Source organism: Triticum urartu, chromosome 2, assembly GCF_003073215.2.
Source record: "Triticum urartu cultivar G1812 chromosome 2, Tu2.1, whole genome shotgun sequence".
In the NCBI taxonomy this organism is placed as follows: domain Eukaryota; kingdom Viridiplantae; phylum Streptophyta; class Magnoliopsida; order Poales; family Poaceae; genus Triticum; species Triticum urartu.
In genome coordinates, this window is record NC_053023.1 from 706,227,852 (window position 1) to 706,252,211 (window position 24,360).

Below are 24,360 nucleotides of genomic sequence, written 5' to 3' on the forward strand. Positions count from 1 at the left end.
CTACCAAACTGATCGACCATTTGCTCATCATGGAGGCCCTTGACCGGGTTTTGGAGGCGATTGAGAAGTGGGTGAGGGCTAAGGAGGGCCTTTTCATGGGAAGGTTCTATTGCGGTGAGTGAAAGCAAATGCCCTGTGGCATGGAATGTCATCTGCAAGCCCAAGCAAATGGAGGCATGGTGATAAAAAAAATCTGAAAACTGCAAGCCTTGCGCTCCGTGTCCACTAGGAATGGTTGCGACAAGCTAAACCTAGCAGGCCTTGGCAAGGATTGCCTTTGTTTGTTGACACCGCTGCCAAACATGTGTTTGATAGTCTAGTGTAGATTAATATGGGAGATGGGCCAAGATTCAATTTCAGAGCAACCGATGCTTAGAGGGGCGTTGTGTTATGGATTTGGTACCGCTTGTGACACGACAGTTGGGAAGCGAACAATCAACAAGTGTACAATCAAGGAGATGCTTATCAATTGGAGATGGCTGGATGACATAAAGCCTGAACTCTTTGGCTTGGGTGTTGCGCAACTCAGTATCCTATGGAGGGCAGTCTAGGAAATAACCACCGTGCCCACTTGATTCTTTCTCTTGGAAGTGGTCGACACCAGGTCAGTACTCAGCCAGTTCTACATACCAAATATTAACTAACGGTGATCTATATTTAGATGGGGGGAAATGTATCTGGTACCCCTGGCCTCCTTTCACTTTCATTTTTTCCTCGCTGGCATTATCGACAATAGACATCAGATCGGAGGGCTAGACATGGTCTTCAGGACTAGACATCCCCTGTTTTTTGCCTGCAGGAGCAAGACGCGGTGGATCACGTCCTCTTGGGCTGTGTGTTTGCCCGACAAGTTTGGTCTAGTTGCTTCTATAGGTTGCAGATCCCCACAACAATTCCACACCATGATAACAGACGGGAGGAGTGATGGCTTGAAGATAAGGCTGCTTACAACGGCAAACTTTAGAAAAGGCTTCGACTCGCTTATCATTCTGGTGTGTTGGCATCAACGGAAACAAAGAAGTGCCAGAGTCCTCGACAACCCGAAGCAGCAACGTCCGGTGCAAGCGCTGATTGGTCTGATCATGGAGGAACTTGGCCAATGGAAGGCGACTGGTGGGGTGGTTTAGAAGAATGTAATTAGGGAGTCGTTCCTTAGCTTTTTCCTGGAGTGTTCGGACTTTGGAGTGCTTGGTCTTATCCATAATGCTATCATCTTGTACATATTTAATATTCTGCTGTCTTCAATGAAAATATGGTAGGCCGAGCATGCTCATGAAAAAAAAACCATTTCCTTAATAACAAAGCAAAACAGTGTAAATTAAGGAGGGATCGAACTGACAAAATACTACAGCAGTACACAGCCCATGCGGCATCCAGGTCCCAAACCGTGGGCCGATCTGGCTGCCTGAAAACCGTGGGCCGAAGGACGACGTCACCGGCACTAAAAAAACACCGCACGTCCCTCTGTTTGAATCTGGGCGCGTGGTCCTGGTCCCACACGTCATAGTCACTAATTTTGAATCTGGCTTCTCCAACAGACAGCGCACACCCACCGCCGATAAAAAAAAGGTCGCATAGTTTCCACGCGAGGGCACCCACTGGCGCAGTCCGGACCACCTTCGGCCCCCACGTCAGATCCGACGGGCCAGGGCCGCCCACGTCAGATCCGACGGCTCAGAAGCCCATCGCGCACCCCACGCCACGGAGGCCCGCGCCGCCACCCTCTTCTCCCCCCCTCCCCTCCGCTCCCCGTCGGTTCCACGCTTCAAATTTGCGTCCGCGTCGATTTCACGCGCCGCTCCCCCCAAATCGACTCCCACTCCCACTCCTCCCCCGGCGCATAAATACAAATCCCCAAATCCCCAAATCCCAATCGAGACCAAACCCTAACCCTAGCGAATCCACATCGAGAGATCGAGAGAGAGAGAAGCATGGCGCGCGCCAAGGGCAGGAAGCGCGCGGCCGCGGCGGCCGGTGACAGCCAGGCGGAGGCGGCGGCGGCGGCGAAAGGGGGCCGGCCGAGGCGCGCCAAGGCGCCCCCCAAGCCGAAGCCCGAGACGGAGTACGTCCACGAGCCGAGGAATCTGGTGAGGACGCTTTCCCGACGGTTTCCTGCTCTCTGCTCTCGACTGCGTGCTTCGGGTTCGCTAGGTCCCTGCATAGGCGGCTGGCGGCGGGCTTGATTGGCCCTGCTGGTACGGCTTAGCGTGCGTCTGTGTCCGTGCCGTTGCTCTTTGCTGCCGCGAGCTTTACGCTCTTCGAATCAGGCCAAGGGGATGGCGATCTGGTTCATATTGTTGCTGTTCCCTTTCCGCTGAAATATCTAGATTTGTTTAGAGTTTGGTACTTGTCCGATTGATTATGGTTCTGTTTTCTCCTGGAATGCCGTGCTGTGCATTGCACTGGAGTTGACCCACGGCAACGGTAGCGAATGTCGTATGCTTAGTTGCTTTCGTCTAGGAGATGGTTGTTTACAGGACATGTTTTCCTGTCCCTAATAATAGCGTAAGTGTAGACAATTAGCATAATGGTTGTCTCCTACGCATGTCTGACCCAGTTTCAAAGTGCAAATTACTAAAGAAAATGTTTCCTCTGCTTAATGACCATCAGATTTTCCAATGCAACCCCCTAGCTTTAACTGTGATGTGGCCATTCCGTTCAAGTTGTGCTATGAGTTGGCTCTTTTGGCTGAATTCATTAGATGCTTCACTTGAAGGAAGGGCGTATGCTTTGTGCCCTTGTTTGTATTGTGTTTTCTGCATATTGCCTGACGTTCAATTACTATCTTCAGGAGGATCTTTGGCTGTCGGCTTTTCCTATTGGGACAGAGGTTTGTGCGCATTCATGTTCTTGTTTTTAATCACACGCAAACATGCATAATACTTCCCTGTCATACACATTTGGCCTTACTTTTAATGCTTGTTTCATCTGCAGTGGGAAAATATTGATAAGATTAAGGAGTTCAACTGGAACTTTCAAAATTTAGAGGTATGATGAATAGATGATCTTCAAATTTCCCCTTCAATATGATGTTTCCTTGCATTGTAATACATTCTTTATTGTTGGTGAACAGAAAGCTCTAGAAGAAGGGGGGAAGCTGTATGGGAAGACGGTCTACGTATTTGGCAGCACTGAGCGTAAGTAGTATTTTAGCACTGGCTGGCTAACTGGCACTATCAGTTGTGTTAACAATCATCTAGAAATTAAGTAATTCTCCTTTAGAGCTATTTAACAACAGTTTATTAATACTGAAAAATTCCCTGAGCATCCCTGTAGGCTGTACATACGTAGTTCTATATTATCCTTTAGAGCTATTTGACAACAGCTTATTAATACTGAAAAATTCCCCGAGCATCCCTGTAGGCTGTAGATATGTAGTTCTATATTATCCTTTAGAGCTATTTTACGACAGTTTATTAATACTGAAAAATTCCCTGAGCATCCCTGTAGATTACATGGTTTTATATAATTGGTCTAATGGGCTTATTTCTGTTGCTATGCAGCTCAACTGTTGAATGTTGATGGTGAATCGAAGATAGTACTTATTCCTGTTGTGGTTGCTGTAAGTTTCCATCCATTCCTTTTACCTGAGAATTTATCTCTTTGTTTTCTTTGGTATTCTATTTTATGTTCTGGAGTGGATTGATAGAAAGACGCATTTCTTAAATTCTTTCTCAATTGCATGTTTTCTCATGATTTTACTAGCCATATTATATTTCATAATTAATGCATTACATAAAACGTATGGTATCTTGCATGTAATCAGTAATGGCCCTTGCTCGTTTGTACATGAAGATAAAGAGACCCACTGCACTCGATGGGGAATGCATGAGTATTTGTTGTGATTAATAATCTCATGTCTTTCATGAGTAGACAATGATTAAATGGCTTGCTCCACTAATCTATCCCATTAAATGGCTTGCTCCACTAATATACCCCATTAATGTTAACGAGGCGTCTGAGATTATGATCTGCTATTCCGGCGGATATATTTTTAGTCTTGCTTATATTTATCTTATCTTACTTTCCTAGTTGTGCTAAGTCATATGCATAAAACTCTCGCTGGGCTGGATTGTGCTAAGGACACTTTCTACCTTTGTTATGTCAGTCTTAAGTATGAGTATTTTGCCTGGGGTTCCCTTTTTCTCCTATAAACCCTGGAGATGCAAACTACGTGTTTTTGCCGCACTTTTGCTGATGGTATCGAACCCACAGTGCAGACGCCCCCCCTCCCCCTCCTGAAATTAGGTGTGCAGATCTTGGTGTATCTGTACATTGTGATTGTTTAATTGTTTTGCTTCCTGAAGATCTGATATCTTTCTATTTTATTCACTGGTCGATGGATTTACAGCTCTTGCATTTCTTACTCTTGTACAGGTTGATTGCCCTTTCCCTCCATCAGATAAAATTGGTATAAATTCTGTCCAAAGGGAAAATGAAGAAATAGTACCAATGAGGGCGATGAAAATGGCTTGGGTGCCCTATGTTCCACTAGAGGACCGGTACTAACATTTTATTTATTTCAACTATATTTCTTATATTCTCTTTTGGGCTACCATATTGTTACTTCCCCCCCTTGGCAATGTAGTTGTGCATTTGTTTACTTTGCTCCTGCTTTGTTTTCAGGCTCAGCAGAATTGACAGTTTGAAAACAAAAATATTCACTCTTGGCTGCACTCAGCGAAGGTTGGTATTATTGCAATACTGACTATTCATGTTTGATGGAGCTCTGTTGCTATCAGTTATTCATGTTTGATGGAGCTCTGCTCTAAATGCTCCCATCTTAAACTTCTACTCCCTCCATTCCTAAATATAAGTCTTTTTAGAGATTTCAATGTAGACTACATACGGATGTATATAGACATATTTTAGAGTGTAGATTCACTCATTTTGCTCTGTATGTAGTCCATATAGAAATCTCTTAAAAGACTTATATTTAGGAACGGAGGGAGTATATATTTTTTCCTGGAGTTGTCCCAGCATCCTAATTTTATATATATGGCAGGTCTGCCCTGAAGCATCTGAAAGAAGAACGAGTGAAGAAGTTTGACTACTGCATGCCTTGTAAGCTGAATTTTGATTGTTTCCATAGGCCTGCTTTTTGTGTCTTCTGAAATATCTGTTGTTGTTATTGGATCCTATGGTTCCATTTCTGTACTTCTTCTTTCTTGGGTGAATATGTAATCTACATGTTTCATTTTTCCCTTAATATAATATAAAATATGACCATGACTATGTCTTAGTTTAATATTTTGCAATACATGATCACAACTAGGAGTACGTGTTAGTTTAATGTTTTGCTATGCAATAGTATGTCTGGGATGTGAAGCCTTTTGCTTACTGTTTTTTGTTTCATTGGGACGTCACTTCATTGGGACTTTGGATGTTTAGTTTGCTGCTTTTCTTCTGCTGGACGAATGACATTTCATTTATAAAAAATATAAATGGCATCCTTGTTTTAAAAAGTGCCAGACAGGAGATGATGTGGCTTCTATAGCCTAGCACTTTTAGAGCTGTGAATGGTGGGCCATATATTTAATAATCATTGGTTAAAAATACATATTGGTTGATTTGAAACAATTTGGTTTGATACCACTATATACCATGTTAACCAAGCCCAATTTTTCATGAACTGTGTATTGGGATCTCCTTTGGTGGTGTTTGTACCTTCAAGGTCAGCAATTGTGAAACAAGCATAGAGTAGTGTGAGTTAATATATGCGAAGGGTATTGATCACATGAGGAACCCAACGTACCCACTCACCTGAGTAGCACAACTAGTTGACTATATTGTTTAATCCCTCCATATATATATATATATATCTGAAATGAAATATTTGCTACTATGGTTCCCTTGATAGTAATGTGATGTGCTCATGAACCTGTTGCAATATAATATATTTTTCCGAGGCAAGAGGCAGGAACACTTACCCTGTTGCAAAAATCTTGCAGATTATATGCCACTTAGTCCTCCTGAAGATGAAGATGATACCGTTGTCAATATCATGTATCCTTTAGAACCCCCGGTAAGCTTCTTTCACAAGGTCTAACACCATGTTGGAAGTTGGAACTACTGTCTTAATTGTCATGAAAGTTTGTTGCTTCTCTTATTTTTCCTCGGAAGTTGGCTGTTCATTATTTGCTCATAGAGGAGCCATAATCTCGTAACTGCTGATAGAGAAGTCAACAAAGATACCATGTGTGTAGCAACATGGCCTCTATAATCTACGTCAAAACATTATAAAAAGGTTGTTTGATTGTGAACTTAACTCAGTGTAGGTTGTGATGCTTTTAATTGACTCAAATCAACGATAAGGGCAGTCACCAATAGTTCTAATTTAGGCTCTGTTTAATTACTCTGAGGCCCACATGCTAATTAATTGTGTTGCACACCCAATCAATCTTGCCTAGATGCTGCATGCATTTTGTTGCCAATGTGCCAATCAAAGACAATCAATTAACAATAATTAAATGAAGACCCGGGGAAGGCAAGGAGCCTTGTATTTGCCAGCCTTGTATTTGCCAAATTCTTGAATTTGGTTAGGGGCCTTGTAAACCGTTAAGGAGGTTGTAGTTATTTATGGAATGTTTGGTAACTAGGCTTATGAGAGAATCTGCATGACATATCTCGAGTTGACCTTTTGACTTCTTTCTATGTACATGTAGATTGCCTGTATCTGTTGTATTATAACAAGCCTATGAGTTGATTATCTTTTGCGTTGATGTAGCTGTGTGATGCCAGTGATGGGGTGTAATATATTTCTTATGTTTCCCTCGTGAGCATGAGTTATCCCAGACAACTTCTCAAACTTAAGGTAGCTCATGCCATAAGTTTGAGAAGTCGTTACCCAAAAATGTAGCACATATTTCTTAGGTTTGGTATATCTATGAAGGGATAAAACAAAGAACTGCTCATACCATTACCCGCTTTTAGCTAATGCTTCATGAAAATTATTCTAAGGAGTGTAATTAAATGCTTCCTAGTTGGCTCTTCGGCTTTTATTTCTAGTAGCTGTTAATTCTTGTTATAAACTACTGTATTTACTTCTTGCTGCTTGTTGCAGATAGTATGCGACTTCGACTGGGAAATGGATGATATGGAGGTTTGTATGAAATTTGTTTTGTTTCTTATGCTATCCATGGAAATGTATCTTTTTTAATCATTGCACTGCCGTGCAGGATTTTATTGATGAGAAAGTCAAAGACGAGGTCTTGCCGGAGGATGAGAAGGAAAAATTCAAGGTGCACATCCAATATTTTTTGTCCTTGCTCTGCTGTAGTGTATAACTTAGTATAGTCAGCTGATTACCTTGAGAAGATTTATTTTCCTAATTTTGCTGGAATGTTTCATTAACAGGACTTCATAAAGGAGAGAGTTAGAGAAAGGAAGAGAGAGCTGAAGCAGGTTCGCAATCAAGCAAAATGTTAATTAATTTACCTTCACCAAAGAATCTAATTTATTCACTACTCAAATGTTTCTCCAAACCTGATGCAGGCTAAAGAAGCCAGAAAGAAAGCTATTGATGATATGGATCCAAAGTTGAAAGCGGCATTTGAAAATATCCGGTTTTACAAATTTTATCCTGTAAAAACCGATGACACTCCTGATGTGAGCCAAGTACAGGTATGCAGCAGCATTGCTCTGTATTCCTTAGAAAGGACTATTTGTCGAACAAGCCTTGCATTTTAACTCTGTGTATATTGTACTCTGCAGGCGAGGTACATCAATAGATATTACCGCCACGCGCATGAACTGCTGTGATGTACAACCTCATAGTTTGCTGCGCACAATATGAAGCTATCCATCCAAGCTACGGGTGGAAATTTTGGAAGACTTGGAGATGTGCCTGCTTGGTTGGCAGACTCAATTCGGGGCTTGTATTGGGCCAAATGGATAACTTTGTTGCGTCTGAACTCAATTGTAGTACAGTTTCACCCATGCTCCTGAGTGTCTCCTCCGGTCGGCATTTTACTTCTCTTTGTACTGCGATATGTAACATTGTGGGAGATAGTTGTAGCGGCGAGAAAGTAGATCCTGTAAGAGTAGAACAATTGTTCTAGGAACAGTTTGTTCCCTTTCTCACCCAGTACAGCTCTGGCTTCTCACCCATTATTGTTTAGCTTACCCTGTGTATTTTGATCGGATCCCTATATATTTTGATGTTTAACCCTGTGCGCGTTGTGTAAAATTTGTGCTGTTCAAATCTTGCGTTGCAACTAGTGGTAGTTTTTTTTTCCTTTAACTTGTTAACGGCGGTCATCCCGTTGCCAAGAGCTACTCGGCTGTTGGCATTCTCAACGTGGAGATGATTTTGAGGATACCACCAGTTGTTTTAGCGATGGTACCCGAGCTGCTCGTACACGCGGCAGTTTTTGTCGCAAAGTTCATTTTGTTATAGTATTACTTGGATTAAGAATTGTGCGCAGTTCAAGTTCAGACGGTGGCTGTAATCTTCGCAGGAAGGCCGTAAATTTTTAGAAAATTTTGGCAACCCTTGTTTGCACCGTGACAAAAAAATATACTGCAACATTTGATCAAATTCCGGTAAATTTCGGGGAGATGAAAGACATGTTGATGCGTTGCATCAAATCGAGCGAGCGCACTGACCGCAGGTAGGTGGGGTGGGTAGTGGGTACAGGAGCTCATGATCACAGGTCACGCACGACAAGTTGCGTTGATGCGAGCATGAGCATCGGCACGCTGTCTGTCTCACTGGAACCACATGCAGAGGAAAGCCCCCGCGGTCCGCGTGGCGTCCACCCCTCCTCCACGTTTCGGCTTCCCGGGAATCTGCAGCCTTCCTTTTCCCACCTCCGGGCCCGGATTCCTCGAACCGCTCAACTGGGGCGGCAGCGGCAGCGTCAGCGTCTGCAGCACGAGCGAGCGAGCGAGCGAGAGGCAGCGGCGGCGACACGAGCCGGGAGCGAGCGGCGTGCGTTCTCCGCCGCGGGCTGCAGCCGCCCTCCTCGCCTCTCCTCCGGCCGTCGCGGGGGCGCGGTCCGACGCTAGCGCCCGCGCAGCTCTGCCCCCCGCCTCCGCCGGTAAGCACCCGCGCTCGCCTCCACCGCTCCTCTCGGAATCCTCCGCGGCCTCCCGCCCGCACGCCATCTGCTCGACGGAATGCGGCGCCGAGCAGAGACAAGCCTCACTAGCTTCTCTCGCGCGTAATTTCGGCCACGGGCCATGCCGCGGGCCTGCGGCGTGAGGCAGCAGAGCAAACGACAAATTCGCCCATGTCTAGATGCATTCACCATCTGCCCTCTTCTGCCGATTTTTTTTTGTTTGGCTTTTCCGACTGCCTTTTTTCTCTCTCTTTGCGCGCGGATCCACTCGTCTGATCCCGTGCTGGCTGCAGATTCCGGGCGGAGATGGAGGTGGTGCTGCATGCCGGCGACGCCGAGGACTGGGTCTACAAGGGAGAGGGCGCGGCGAATCTCATCCTCAGCTACACGGGCTCCTCGCCCTCCATGGTATGCTATGCTCTGCTCTGCTCTGAGTAGGTTCGTTCTGTTGTGCTGTTGGGTACCTACTTAGCTTTCATCTATTTACTGCAAGATTCTGGACTTGGTTTGTCCCTGCCTAGATTGATTGGTGTACCGATCGGGAAGTTGGTGGCCTAGAATCAGAGATGCTAGCTTGTCCCCACTGCTCTGTTTGATAATTAAGCACGCATCACTGTAGCAATCAATAAATTATGTGTAGGGCTGCCCTCTTAATTTAGGCATCTGCTTTCACTTTATTATTATTGAAACATGAGAGCAGCAGGGGTCAGGTGTAGCTCTTTGTTCCCTACCAGTTTTTTAGCCATTTCTAACCAGGAAACAGCCATCCTATTTATCTGTAGTTGGTTCCATGATTCCCCATTTTGCTTTCGTTTGATACATTCAGAGCTGACAGGGATTATACTTGCTGATCTACCTTTGGTTTGCATACAGCTTGGCAAGGTACTGCGGGCCAAGAAGGTCCTAAATGACAAGGCACAACCAGCACCAAACTGCGTAAACTTCTCAAGCTACGAGCAGCTCGTGTGGGGTGACATCCCAGAATTGATCGAGTCTGTCAAGCAAGGTTCTGTGGCACAAGCTTATGCAGTACATGTCATGAGCCAACATCTGGGGCACGATCATGTTGATGGCGGGGTACGGTTTTATATTCGACCCAGTTATGTTTGTTGCAGTTATATGTTTGTCATAAATTTATCATCATTTTTTTTTGAAATTTCCAAATTCCGTGTTCTTCTAGAAACAGCGAGAAAATCTCCTAATGTTAACATCACCCCAGTTAATCTGGTCTATAAGGACAACATGGTATCAGTATGCAACCTATTAAGTTTGGATAAAGATATGCTGTCATTTTTGTTAAGATCTTTCAAAAGTCATTATTCTCTGGATCCGCTTCAATATATGTCAATTGTCAAATAATGTCATTTTTTTGTGGTGCAGGTTCGTGTCTCTGTGTCTAAGGATTTTCTGGAGATTGTTGGAAAGAATGTGCTCAGCGCCCGTCCTGCTTGGCGAGTGAATGCAAGCGCAATTGACACCAATGCTGATTCTGCCCTTCTAATTTCTGACCACTCCTTATTTTCTGGTAAAGTTTTGGAACCTGAACCCTACTATTACAGTGCATCCCATCTCTTGTGAGCATGACGAAAGTGAAATTTTCCCTCTTGATGCAGCAAACCTTGGATGGAATGTTTGTAGCATGAGTTTTACTTGCTTTGTTATTTTCTATTTGTATTACATGGTTATTGAGCTTCTTTGCATGTATATTTTTTTTAAGTTCGCCATTCATAAGTCTTGCAAAAATAGCTTGCAGTCCATGGTGGTTTAGGATTTCTAGTGCTACTCGCCACAGCCAAATGGTAGGATCAAGATAGTTGCCCAACCTCCAAAAAAAAACAGCACTATTTTATGCCAAAGTCGCACTTCCTTTGAAACTTGGGATGTTTTTGCATGGATACATATAGTAGGGATTTTCCTAACTCCATTAATCTGAAAGATACAAAATTATGTTTCTTGTATTTTACGGATTTGTATTGTAGATTTGATCTTGTTTCACTGCAAAAAATCTTTGGTTTCTGTCCAGAAGGATATTTGGTCCAGTAATGCTAACCTGTATCATGATTCAGTAGTGGTTTCCATTGGGTTTGTGGTAGGCTATTAAGAACTCTATGGTAGATTTCCCGCATTTAGATTTGTACTTTCTTACACTAAATTTTCTAATCACAGGAAAACCTAGAGGTAGCAGCTGTATTGCAGTGGAGATAAAGGTACACTCGAAGCTTCATTTATTTTTCTTATTATTTGTTTTGACATATTTATTTCCAATTGACATGCTTTTTATATGCTTCACCATCCAGGCCAAATGTGGGTTTCTTCCATCATCAGAATATATATCAAAGGAAAATGCTATTAAGAAACAAGTAACACGGTACAAGATGCATCAACACCTCAAATTTCATCAGGGGCAGGTATGTCAATCTTAACAGATTTCAAACTAATTATAGCTATGTTTGATAGATTATATAGAATCCTAGACTATTCTTTGTCCACTGAAAGACAAAGTAACCTTTTGGCAAAAACAAACCTGTCTTGGTGATATTTGTTTTGAATCAAAATATCTTCAAGCATTCTTGTTTATTTAAGAATTCAGGGTTGCCAGGTTGACATTCTTTGCAATACTGTAGTATCTCTATTGGTTCTTGAAATCAGGTTGATTCCCAACACATTTTTAACAAATTTCAGATATCGAAGACAAGTGAATATGACCCCCTTGATCTATTCTCTGGGTCAAAAGAAAGAATACGCACGGCCATCAAGTCATTTTTCTCGACTCCTCAGAACAACTTCAGGATTTTTGTAAATGGCTCCTTAGGTTTTGGTGGCATGGGAGGTGGTGCTGATAAGGTCCTTGCTAATGAAACTGAGAAGTGTCTTGAAGATCTGAGGAAGGTTAGTGGGCTACAACTATCTGACTTTATTGAACTCTTGTCAGAGGCAATATCTAAATCTGGAGTATTGGATAAACTTTTGGCCACTCAAAAACTGGATGATCATGACATCGAAGGGGCAATTCATTTGTATTACAACATCATCTCTCAGCCTTGTTTGGTCTGCAAAAATATAACTGATGCTGAGCTATTGCACAAGTACTCTGTGTTGCATTCTCTTCCTTTGGACAAGAGCTGTAAGATTGTGAGGGACTTTCTCATTTCTGCTACTGCAAAGGACTGTAGCCTCATGATGTGCTTCCGGCCAAGAGAGTGTGAAAGAACAGATTCCGAGTATGATTCAGTTTTTCTCCAGTCAGTGAACCGAGCCTATGATTACAAGGTATGTTTCTGTGAAATGTGTTCCTGTTACCTTCATCTTGTATTTGTCAGCAACTTCTGTACTTGTATATTTTACTGTTGAACCGTTGATTCCGCTTATGCGTTTCTTTTATGCGGTGTTCGTTTGCACGTGAATGACATAAAATTGCATATTCCATGCGTAGGCATACTTTGTTGATCTGGATGTGAAGCCTCTGGATAAGATGACACATTATTTTAAATTGGACCAAAAGATCGTCAATTTCTACACTAAGAGCGGGGAAATCGGGCGAGTTCCTTGTGATTCTCAGAAGGGGGTAGGCACCAGTGATGACACAGCTGTTCAGCCACAACATTGAGTAGCTCCTTCAACTTGAAGCCTCGGCACATGCCGTTGGTCCTGTTGTTTCGCCTTGCGCCTGTTGTTGTAACCTTGTAAGTACAGCTCCATTGTTGAGGAGCTCTTCCCTTCCATCGGGAAAAAGTCACTGCTGTTTGTTGTCGCTGTTACTGTAGCTTATGAGTGGTACATCATGTATACCTACTGGGTGGCTCGGCGCAGCAGAAAATACACCAGGAATTCGATACAGACACCAAGATGCATGAACAGACTTTTACAGTGGCAACCACATGTTGCAGTATCTGCAGCAGAGATGGGAGCTCAGGTTTGCCTTGCAGGCTACGGTGTAGCCATTTCACCGCTTCCCTCAGAGATGATAACTGGCGTATGTACTACTCCCTTCGTCTCATATTAATTGTCGCTCAAATGAATGTATCTAGTATTGAAATATGCTCAAATGAATGTATCTAGCATTGAAATATGTTTAGGTACATCCATTTCTGTGACAACTAATATGAGATAGGGAGTACTGCACAACTTTTGAGTTTGCGGTTCCTTCTCTGGTCTCAGTTGCTTATTGTTTCTGGACAACATTGTCGTCTCTATTTATATCGTGTAGCTAGATTTTCCATGTAGCACCTGAATTCTAGAACGACTGAGCAACCAGACCAGACAATATGTGAATTAGACCCAATGACCATATATGGTTTTGTCTCAAATTATCCGAATGAACTAGAGCAAGTTCATGCAGAGGATCGAAAGCTACATTTTTTTGGGGGGGGTGGGGGGTGGGGGGATGTACTGGAGGCTTGTAAAGTTGGACCAATGCAGTGGAGATTAGCATGGCCACTACAAAAGGATGTCAGGTCTCATTGAGAAAAGGTCCATTTTCTGGACATTTATGCACTGGTGTTTTTGCATCTTCGTCTAATTCTCATCGTTTCGTTGAAGAGGTGTTATATGATGAGACCCCCACCAAAAATAAAATGATAAGAGATGCGATACTCCCTCCGTTCCAGAGTATAGGCTGTATTGTTTTTTGTGCAAGTCAACAATTTGAATATTTGACCAAGATTGTAGATGCAATATCTGTAATAGCTAATAGATGAAATATGAACCTACTTTTCATGATGGACCAAATGATATAAAATCCGTATTGTGGATATTGCTATATATTTTAAAAACCTTGGTCAAACATGCACTTGTTTAACTTTTGAAAAAACAAATACACCTTATATAAAAGAACGGAACGGATGGAGTATAATTAAGCGCTCATATATATGGCGCTTTGTAGTTGACGGAAACGTCTCCTCCCACATGATATAAAGGAACATCAACTACAAGGTGCCTTATATACAACCACTTGCATCTATATTCTGTTAAAAAAGTTATAATTAAGTACAATTTGTCTAATTCATATCTAGATGTTTTTAAAGATGTTACATCTAACCTCCCACAAATATATAATGTAGCAACGAAAAACAAAAAAACTAGAACAAAAAATAGACCACAAACAAAGTGGACATCAGCTTAGATGAGACATAACTATATCACATATAGATGTTTTTTTTAGATGAACAGGGAGGTTCCCCCTCCCCGGTTCCATTACTTAGCATGAAACCAAAACGCGACCTCCAATTATACAGCAGCTCACTGAGAGGAGCAGTCAGCCTAAAACGACAATACGAGTGAAAAGAGAACCGGGAATACAGATCTTTGAAAAGATCAGGCGGCACGCAGGCCCGAAACTAAAGTAACACAAATCGACTGAAACTATTCACTAAAACTAATCACATATAGATGTGTCCTAGACATACCTAATTAAGTAATTATTTATTTTTATTTTAACATTCCAAAACTGGAATTTATTGGCAAGTTACGGACGGCTCTCCTTAAGAGCTTATTTATTACATCATCACATGCCGCTTCACATCATGAAGCGATTTCCCCATCAGCCACAGGGGTACTCGCACAGGCAGTAATAGGCAGGTTCCCAGTGGTCACCGAACGGGTGGCAATCCCCGCCTAAGAAGCCCTCATGCTTGCAGTGACTATGGCAAGGAAAGTCCACACACATAGAGTGAGAGTAGGTCTTGCTGAACGTTGTGCAAACAGTCTCACCTAGTCACCTTAACCTTCAGACCCTGCAACAAATTATGCACAGGATTTTGGGTAACCACTTCATCAGAAGATAACACACCGAGAAACAACTACAGTACATTCTTCATACGATTATTGTTTCAGGCAAGGTTTACCCCGCAGGAAGCAACAGGAATGCCAGGAGCAACAACAAGCACAAGCCCGGCCTCTTGACCTTGTGGACGTCCATGTCTCCGGAATAAGCAACCAAGAAAGGAAGGAACGGATTAAAGTATGTTAACTTACTAGTGTCATTGACCCCCTCTTATAGACATGGATGACAAAACCTTACAATAAACCCAACAGAAAATGTTGTATTTATCTCGAGTATCTACGTAGTTGTTTGTACTGCATGATGCAGTGATGTATGTGTTGTCCAATGAAGAAAGACACTCCAATGGAAAAAGAAGCGCTAAAAAATCCCTAGGTTGTTGATACATATGTGTGTTTTTGGTGCGCGGCAGTACTTCCCAAAATCGTGCCTTTTTTATTTTTTGCTTAGACGGAACCCTTCAAAAAGCCTTACAGAAAATGCCATACTCATCTAAAAAATGCAGCTGTATATATCTGTATGATGCAACTATGTGTGTACACTGAAAACACACATGATAGAGGACACCCTAGGTTGTTGATACATGCATGTGTTGTTGGTCTGAGGTATATCATGATGTTTGTATTGCTCAAAATGGCGCCTTTGTTGCTTAGCGGTTGAATTTTTTTTATCTTGATGATGCAATTGCCCCAAAGGGAGGAGGCGCCAGTGATGACACAAAGGTTGATCAGGTCGAGCACGATGCGTATGATGGAGATGTGCAACGCGGCGAGGGTGCCGATCGAAGGAGATTGAAGGGCTGCAAAACCTCGTTGGCTGGAGCTGGGCGACCTTACGATCATGTGGTGGCGTTTTGGTTCTTTTGTGGATGTCTCATGTCTCTGTCTGTAGTTAAAAACTTATGGGTGTTTGCTGTGGATATTCGGTGCTGTCTAGGTTTTCGCCCCATGACATTCGTTTCGATGGCGGGCGAATGTAGTGGGTTTCCTGGCAGTGCCCGGACTCGCTTTACCTTTTTCCCTCCTCCTGACATGTTTCTGAACTCTGTATTTCCGTTCATTTGCAATGGAAAAGGGTATAGCCCGGTTTGAAAAAAAAGGTTGATCCACAACATTGAGGAGCTCCTCCAAGCCTCTGGACCAGAAACGGCACATGAGATTGGCCCCTGCTGTTTCTTCTTGCGGCTGTTGTTGTAACCTTGTAAGTACAGCTCCAATGTCGAGGAGCTCTTCCCCTTGGGCGGGAAAAAAGATGCAGCAGAGCGGTCGCTCACTGCTGTTTGTTGCCGCTGTTATTGTAGCTTTATGACTAGTACAGGGATGAATACCTACCGGGTGTCTCGTCGCGGCAGAAAATACGGCACGAATTCGATACACAGACACAAAGATGTACAGACTTGTCTTACAGCGGTGCGACCACATGCTGTAATGTTTGCAGCACAGACGAAAACTCTAAAGTTCTCGTTGCAGGCCACCTGGCCACGGTGTTCCCTGTGTGCTCTGACGGTCTGACGGGCATCTGCAGTATATCTTCTGAATTTGCTGTTGCTGTTTCACCGTACCTCTTGAATTTGTGCCTGTTTTCTGCTGTGCCGTTTGTGAAAGTCTAGAATGCACCAGGACTTTCACTCTTGTCTATGGCCGGCAGGAAACTTTGTATTTCTTGGAAAGGGGTAATGCCCGGTTTAAAAAAAGAAAAAAGAATGCACCAGGAGTTGAGCACCAAGACCACTGTGCTAACAACCCCGCACGCATGAAGTCATATGTACAGGTTAAAGTGGTTCCAACACCCAACGACCACACACACACAAAGGGAAAGGACGACTTCATGTTTGCCACGACGAAACAACAGTTGAGTACGTCGTGTGTGCGACATAAAATCGGGTCGCCTGATCCCGGCTCGTGTGACGCTTCCCCAGCTGAAAACCTGGTGAAACTAAAGGTGAATCGCTAATTCGCTATCTAGAATATCTAGACTCCGTAGCCAGTGGACTTCCCGTTCGGGGAGGTTGAGCGACCCCATCGGGGTCCCTAACCACCTGAAACCCAAACGGGACACCACCGCTACCCGTCTGTATATAGCCCGGGACCAGACATCAGCAGAGCCGCCGGCCGGCGTTGTCGTTGTCGTGGTGGAGGTCGGCCGGGATCGGTTCTATCGACCACGCGAGAGCGCTCATGTCGAAGAGGACGGTGCTGCGGGTGGACACCTCCTGCGCCAAGTGCAAGCGCAAGGTCATGCTCGCCGTCTCCAGCCTCCAAGGTACGTACGTTTGGATCAGATCGCATGGCCGAACTGGCAGCGAGGCCATGCATTTCTTGCTTGGTTAAGTGTTGCTCTTACGTGCTGTGCCCAGGTGTGGACAAGATCGAGGTCGACTCGGAGAAGGGCACGATGACGGTGACCGGCGGCGTGGACCCGGTGGACGTGGTGGAGGCCACCAGGAGGAAGGCCGGGAAGCGCGCCGACGTCCTCACCATCGGCCCGCCGCCGTCGGCGTCCACCGCGTCCAAGCCGGAGGAGAAGAAGAAGCCCGAGCAGCAGAAGCCGCAGCAGACATATGTGGCGGCGGAGAGGAGGGCGCCTGAGCCGCCAGTGACGTTGTACGTGCACCACGTCCCGGCGCCGCCGCCGTCGTGGCCCGCGTACGAGCAGTGCGCCGTCGTGCCCTGCCACTACCAGCAGCAGCAGGACCCCTGCTCCATCATGTAGCTAGCTAGCTAATCGTCTCTTTGTGTCACTGCTATTTGGACCATACTACTAATCGATATAGGTAATTCAAACCCCGGACCGATACCTCTGCGCACTAGCATTCCACCGTGATTTTCCTTCGAGAGAATTAGCTGAACTTTCTGAATAAATACCTAATGTTATGGAAAAGGCTTCAAATCAACCGAACGGATCCTTGATTTTGGGTCAACCGCTTCCTCTGTCTGCCACGCGTCCCCATGAGGTTGAGATTCTCTGTAGTACTTTACGGTCAATACACCGGATGACATGTGGGGCCGGGTCCCACATGTCAGTGACTATACTGCACTCTGCAGTACTGCAGAGGATCCTAACCAGTCCCGGGTTGGACCATGGGCCCACCTACCGCTTTCCCTTTCTTCTAAGTGTCTCCTCCTGCGGCCGCAACCGCAAGTATTTTGCCGAGCAGGCGGCATCGTCTACCCACACCCCTGCTCTTCCCTGCTCACTGCCCTATCCCATGTTGCGTCGGGACCCCCCCCGGCCATCAGGCGTCGTCCATCGCAACCCTGCCGCAGCCCAAATCTGCCGGCCCAACAACATGTGCGGCTCAGCCCGTCCACCATCGCAGTCACCGACAACGTGCGACCAACCACGACAACCCGCATTTCTCCATGTATCCATCGGCTTCTCCCCCGACGACTCCTTCCCATGGATTCACACATGGAGTGTGCTGCCGCATCTCAGATCTGCCGGCCCAACCACATGTGTGGCTCAGCCCATCCACCACCGCAGTCACCGACAACGTGCGACCAACCACTGCAACCCGCATTTCTCCATGTATCCATCGGCTTCTCCCCCGACGACTCCTTCCCATGGATTCACACATGGAGCGTGCTGCCGCATCCCAGATCTGCCGGCCCAACCACATGTGTGGCTCAGCCCATCCACCACCGCAGTCACCGACAACGTGCGACCAACCACTGCAACCCGCATTTCTCCATGTATCCATCAGCTTCTCCCCCAACGACTCCTTCCCATGGATTCACACATGGAGCGTGCTGCCGCATCCTAGATCTGCCGGCCCAACCACATGTGCGGCTCAGCCCATCCACCACCACAGTCACCGACAACGTACGACCAACCACTGAACCTGCATTTCTCCATGTATCCATCGGCTTCTCCCCTGACGACTCCTTCCCATGGATTCACACATGGAGCGTGCTGCCGCATCCCACCGCCAGATTGCAGCATCTAACCACAACATGGTCCATGTTGCAATAGGTAAACACAACATAGTCCATGTTGCAATGATCAGAGGCCCATGTCACGTAATGGATGACAAAAGCCCAAGTCATATAGATGGAGGTCACCACACCATGGTTCATGTTGCAATGGGTGATCAAAGGCCCATGCGTACCTGGTGACGCAAGCGCAACAAGGTTGGTGTTGCAGAGCTTTCGAGCACAACAATTGTTGGTCTGTTGATGTGACGAAGGTCGATGTACCTTGCATCACCAATCTCGGGGATGAGTTTATCAATAAGGTTACTTGTGTGGTCTATTTGGGACTCCGATGCCTTTGCGGGTGGAGGAAGATGGTGTGTCTCACACAGTCACACATAGCGCGTAACGAGCGTCTAGATAAGAAAAACAAGGTGGGCAATATTTCGATAACCGAGTGCACATGTTGATGAAGGCATTTTGGGAGTTGCGGGAGGTGAACAAAGAGGAAGGGGACAAGCACAAGATGAAGGCCAACCTGAATTTGTACAAAAAAATGTTTCATCGCAAAGCAACCGGGGCAATTCGTGCTTTGGCAGACATCAACAGTAAGTTGAAGGTGGACACTGCAAAATATCAGTCCATGTTGATTGGATGCAAAGGCGGTTAATGAGTCTCAGTGTGGATATGATGTCTTGTGAGTAGATGTTCCTTGATTTGTGAGTGTGTGTTCATTTAAAGCTATCCTCAAGCTCTATTTTTTCTTCTGTATTTTGTGTTTGAAAGTTTTTTCACAGTTTTAGAGATGTATGGTTTTCAAAAAATAAAACAAATGGCGCAGATCCACCAGCACTCATAGCGAGGAGTTGATCGGCGACGGTTTTGGTCCTCCGACATGCATAAAACTGGATGAATCACCCTTTGATTAGCCCAAAAAAGTATTTGAATGTCTGCTAGAGTTATAAACCGGACAAAGCGTAGTATATAGTAGACGAAGCAGTATTCATCGGCGACGAAGCTACTGTTATTATTTCAAGAGTATACAGTGAAGTTAGAGAAAAGCAATTCTTCCGTGTGCACGGGAGGTACCGTGCATGGGAGAGCCGTTGATTTTTCCTTAAGATCCGATGCCATGCATTGATGGTTTAATGATGTTGATACTTGCTATATATTTCTCTGACACATGAAAGCACACTATCCCGGCGAGGCTCCACCATCCCATACTTTTTAATTCTATTTCCAAGTTAAAATCTACTTTATCTTTTGAATCAAAAATTTAATCTATGACCTGTTTGCATATTTGTGTTATTGACAACGAGAACTTTAAAACGAGACCACTTTTGAATATATTTTAACAAGTTTGAAAATCCATGTTCTGAAACATGATGAAACACTGTAAAATTAAGAAGAATCAATTTGATACACATCGGCAGACAATGTAACATTATGATACACAACGGAACACAGCGAGCCATAGTGTAATAGTTAGATTTTTTTTCATTATGAAATAGAATGCAACATTATTAAAAAATTGCATGGAATTAAAACAATTGTACGAAACAAGTTTGAAGCATGGTTATTTAGTTGTCTAAAAACTAATTTCCAAAAAATATATTCAATATTAGTCTTATTTTAAAGATCTTGTCGAAAAAAACAATTATGCAAACAGAATGTAAATCAAACTTTCACTTCAACATACATCAGACATCTATTTATTTGAATAAAACTTAGTGAGTAGAGAAAACAACATAGATGATGTCATTGGTCCCATAAAACAATAAATGAGATGGTGGATGCATGCACGGGAGGTCCCGTGCATGATAGAAAATCCAGTCTCGATGAAGTTACAGTTTTTTATTTTTATTTTGTGGGGATGAGGCTGAGAAAAGAGATTCTACCATGCACGATACCTACCGTGCATGTCTCAGCCACTCATCATCTTTGAGATTCCAACCCATGCATGCATGTATTTACTGCAGTGCTTAGTTAATCTCAATCTGGGCCTCAGTTTTATCGGTTAACGCCCTATCAATCAGTCACCTTTTCGCATGTGCACATAAACTTTCCCTGGTTACATGCGCTTGTATTTCACTCATCCATGCCTTTTTTTTTATGATTCCAAAGATTAAATCCAGTTTATATTTTGAATCGTGAGTCTTTTTTATTTTGCGGGAGATGCTTTTGAATCGTAAGTCTGATGTATGACACGTTTACAATACATATGTGCTTATTTCAATTTTCTTTCCGGAAATAGTCAAAGTGTATTTGAGTCGTAAGAAAAAAGAAGTTTTCAAAAACATATTCAATATTGGTCATGTTTTAAATATCTCATCGAAATAAACACATTTGTCCAGATATAATGTAAAACACACTTTTGTACTTAGAAGATATGAGGTATTTAAATCATTTACACAGAAAGAGATAATATATTTCCTGATAGAGTTGCAATGAGGGGCACGGCCATGCACAGGGTAGGAAATTATTTACGAAAAGCACTGACACACATAAGCTGAGCATGTGACAAGAGGAGTGATGATTGCTGGTTTGCATGCATATTGATTTCTTTTGGGCACGAATCTCGGTAAAAAAATGAGTGACAGATCTAGACACGGTATATATCATGCATGGTGGTTTTGCCGCTCCTGGATGAGGCTACACAGTTGACTCTTCCTCTTCCGGCGATGTCGAGCTCGTGGCCGGCGAGTCAGCGGTTGAGGAAGCCGCTGATGGCCCTGTCCTGCGCGGCGGCCTCGTCGCAGCCCGGCTCCAGCAGGTGGAACCTGTGCCCCTTCCCCGGCGCCTGCCACACCTCCGCCTCGGCAGGCCACCCGCTGGCCCCGAGCCGGTCGTAGTAGGCGCGGCCGCGGTCGCGGAGCACGTCGGCCTCGGCCACGCACACGAGGACGCGCCCGCACGCCAGGGCCTCGAGCCCCGGCGCGCCGTCCGCGAGCGGGTTGATGAGCGGGTCGTCCTCCCCCGCTGCGGCCGGGCACGCGACGCGCCACAGCCTCCCGAGCCGCTCCCGCATCGCCGGGTCCAGGCCGTCGGAGCCCACCTCGTCGCTCCCAGGAAAGTAGGGGTGCACCAGGACGAGGCCGCGGACGCTGGCGCCCGCCCGCATGGCCATGTGGTGCGCGATGTTGGCCCCGGCGCTGTCGCCGCTAAGGTAGAGGCGGGAGAGGTCGGCGTGGCGGGCGAGCCACGGATCCGGCTCGGCGCCGGCGCTCGCGGCGACCTGGGAAAGGACCCAGGCGAGCGCGTCCCACGAGTCCGCGTACGCGGCGGGGACGGGGTGCTCGGGCGCGAGGCGGTACTCGACGGAGACGACGATGGCGTTGGCGCGCGCGGCGAAGGCGTTGAGGTAGGCGTGGTAGTTGGAGTCGAAGGCGGAGAAGAGGCAGAACCCGCCGCCGTGGTAGTAGACGAGGATGGGCAGCCTGGCGTCGGCCGCGTCCAGGCGTGGGAGGTAGAGACGCGCGGAGACGTTGGGGGAGATGGCGGTGTCGCGGGAGGCGACCCCGGTGGCGGCGTCGGTGGAGGCAGCGACGAACTCGGAGCCCACCAGGTAGCGCTCCACGCGGCTCCTGTAGACGCGGAGGCGGGGCATGGACTCGTAGAGAAGCTCGTCGTCGCCAGCCGTGGCCGCCGGGGGCTCGGAGGGCGCGGCGGACATGGCTGGTGCAGTCGGAGTTTGGGTTGATCAAGTGATGGATGGCTCCGGTAGTATATTGCGGTAGCTGGCTACTTGCTGCAGCTATTACTGTGATCTCGTCAACTCACCGAGAAGTCACTGGCCTCATATTTTAAGTACTTTGTCAGCTGATGGAAAATGGCAGGTAATTTCTACTGCCAAACTTCAATTACTTGAAGCCAAAGCTAGCTTTCGTCCAGATAATTAACATTGTTTAGCTGTCAAAAGAGGATTATTTCTCAAACTTTAGTTTCTACTGTCAAAACCTTCTTCAAGCCAAAGCTATCCAGATAGCATTCATTAGTTGTTTCTTGTTTGACTCGTGAGCTCAACTTGTTTTTTAAAGAAGAAGCTTGAAAATGCACACAGTCATCAAAAACATACTCGAGAGTGGTGGACGCCATGACAACGCCCCGAACCGAAATTTTGTATATTTCAAACAAAATCCCAAAGTGACAACAATATCTCGTTTCCTGTTCCCACCTGAGTGGACAAATTGATGCTTGTAACGACACATGAAATTCCACAAATTGGTGATGCTATCTCATTTATTGATGAAACTGGTCATGCGACAATATATGGGTCTAAGTTTGAAATTCGGATTTTAAATTTTTAAAGGAAAAAAAACTGTTGTTTCACTAACAGTGTGGCCACATACATGCTGAAATGAATTTTCACCAGCTAGCGATTAGCATGGACCACATGACATTCTTACCGCTCATCTCTTTTGTTAAGTCTGGTGAACTGCATACGAGGTTGTCCGCTGGTCATGTATACCACACGAGCCAGCTAGGTGGGGTCGTGGGCTCGTGGCCATTGAACTACTTAGAGTAACTTCAATGGAGCGATCTATTTTATCCGTTTGGATTATCCGGACAGAAAAGATGGCTCAACGGGGCGACTCAAACGGACAAAGCGTCCGCCCATTGTCCACTTGCTGTCCGTCGCGGACCCAAATTGAACGTAAATATGGAAAGAAATGTGTTCGCGGCGGACAAAAGCGAGCGCTCCCGTCGTCCGCTCCCATCCGCTGGTGGCTTCTCTTGTCCGCCCTGGCCCTACAAATCAGCGACCCGCACCTTCCCATTTTCTTCTCTCTCTCGGTCGGAAGAGATGGGATCGAGGACGCCGTCGTGGGCCTCGTCAATGGACGGAGGCAGGAAGGCTACAACTCGCTCGCGTCTACTTCGCGCCCACCACCCTCGCCGGTACCTCGCTGCTCCGCGCGCTCAGGTCGCTCGCCGTCGGGCGCGGCGAGGCGAGCTCGGGGCGGGCGCGGCGAGCTCGGGGCCGGGCGGGGCGTGGCGAACGGGTGGCGGGCGCGCGAGCTCGAGGCCGGGCGACGGCGGCGCGGGTGCAACACTGAGGTGGTTGAGGCAGCGAAGGCCGCGGCGGCTGCGGCGGGCGGAGGAGCGCGGTGGGGGAAGGAGCGGAGGCCGCGGCGACGGCTGCGGCTGACGGAGAACCGCGGCAGGCGGAGGAGCAGAGGCGGGTGGCGGCCGCGGCCAGCGGAGGAGGAGCGCGGCGGGCGGCGGGCCGGTGGCAGCGGCCGCTGCAGCTGCGGCGGGGGAAGGAGCGGAGGCGGGCGGAGGCCGCGACGACGGCTGTGGCTGACGGAGAACCGCGGCAGGCGGAGGAGCAGAGGCGGGTGGCGGCTGCGGCCAGCGGAGGAGGAGCGCGGCGGGCGGCGGGCCGGTGGCAGCGGCCGCGGCGGCTGCAGCGGGCGGAGGAGCGCGACGGGGGAAAGAGCGGAGGTGGGCGGAGGCCGCAGCGACGGCTGCGGCTGACGGAGAACCGCGGCAGGCGGAGGAGCAGAGGCGGGTGGCGGCCGCGGCCAGCGAAGAAGGAGCGCGGCGGGCGGCGGGCCGGTGGCAGCAGCCGCGTAGGAGCGCTGCGTCGAGGGACGCCGACAGTCTT

At 46.5% G+C, this 24,360-nt stretch overlaps 4 protein-coding genes and 1 pseudogene across 4 annotated transcripts; 4 read left to right on the top strand and 1 right to left on the bottom strand.

Annotated features, from left to right (window-relative positions):
* The first annotated feature begins 1,746 nt into the window (after positions 1–1,746).
* LOC125539938 (protein HEAT INTOLERANT 4) lies at positions 1,747–8,188 on the top strand. Its single transcript, XM_048703484.1, has 14 exons — positions 1,747–2,087; positions 2,792–2,830; positions 2,935–2,988; positions 3,074–3,137; positions 3,504–3,562; positions 4,378–4,502; positions 4,627–4,686; positions 5,006–5,064; positions 5,952–6,025; positions 7,064–7,102; positions 7,179–7,241; positions 7,357–7,404; positions 7,495–7,623; positions 7,714–8,188. Exons 1-14 carry the CDS (start codon positions 1,932–1,934, stop codon positions 7,759–7,761), a joined length of 1,017 nt encoding a protein of 338 aa, XP_048559441.1. The 5' UTR covers positions 1,747–1,931; the 3' UTR covers positions 7,762–8,188.
* A 499-nt stretch (positions 8,189–8,687) lies between these two features.
* On the top strand, positions 8,688–13,261 carry LOC125539937 (inositol-pentakisphosphate 2-kinase IPK1-like). The gene is made up of 8 exons (XM_048703483.1): positions 8,688–9,041; positions 9,356–9,470; positions 9,936–10,139; positions 10,443–10,587; positions 11,229–11,269; positions 11,360–11,470; positions 11,745–12,332; positions 12,496–13,261. The coding sequence occupies exons 2-8, from the start codon at positions 9,369–9,371 to the stop codon at positions 12,667–12,669; spliced, it is 1,365 nt and encodes a 454-aa protein (XP_048559440.1). The 5' UTR covers positions 8,688–9,041; positions 9,356–9,368; the 3' UTR covers positions 12,670–13,261.
* Positions 13,262–13,449: 188 nt separating this feature from the next.
* LOC125542019 lies at positions 13,450–13,544 on the top strand (annotated as a pseudogene).
* A 3,387-nt stretch (positions 13,545–16,931) lies between these two features.
* On the top strand, positions 16,932–17,743 carry LOC125534238 (heavy metal-associated isoprenylated plant protein 2-like). The gene is made up of 2 exons (XM_048697508.1): positions 16,932–17,103; positions 17,198–17,743. Exons 1-2 carry the CDS (start codon positions 17,019–17,021, stop codon positions 17,551–17,553), a joined length of 441 nt encoding a protein of 146 aa, XP_048553465.1. The 5' UTR covers positions 16,932–17,018; the 3' UTR covers positions 17,554–17,743.
* A 3,454-nt stretch (positions 17,744–21,197) lies between these two features.
* On the bottom strand, positions 21,198–22,544 carry LOC125534239 (tuliposide A-converting enzyme 1, chloroplastic-like). The gene has a single exon (XM_048697509.1). It carries the CDS (start codon positions 22,423–22,425, stop codon positions 21,457–21,459), a length of 969 nt encoding a protein of 322 aa, XP_048553466.1. The 5' UTR covers positions 22,426–22,544; the 3' UTR covers positions 21,198–21,456.
* Between the last annotated feature and the right edge of the window lie 1,816 nt (positions 22,545–24,360).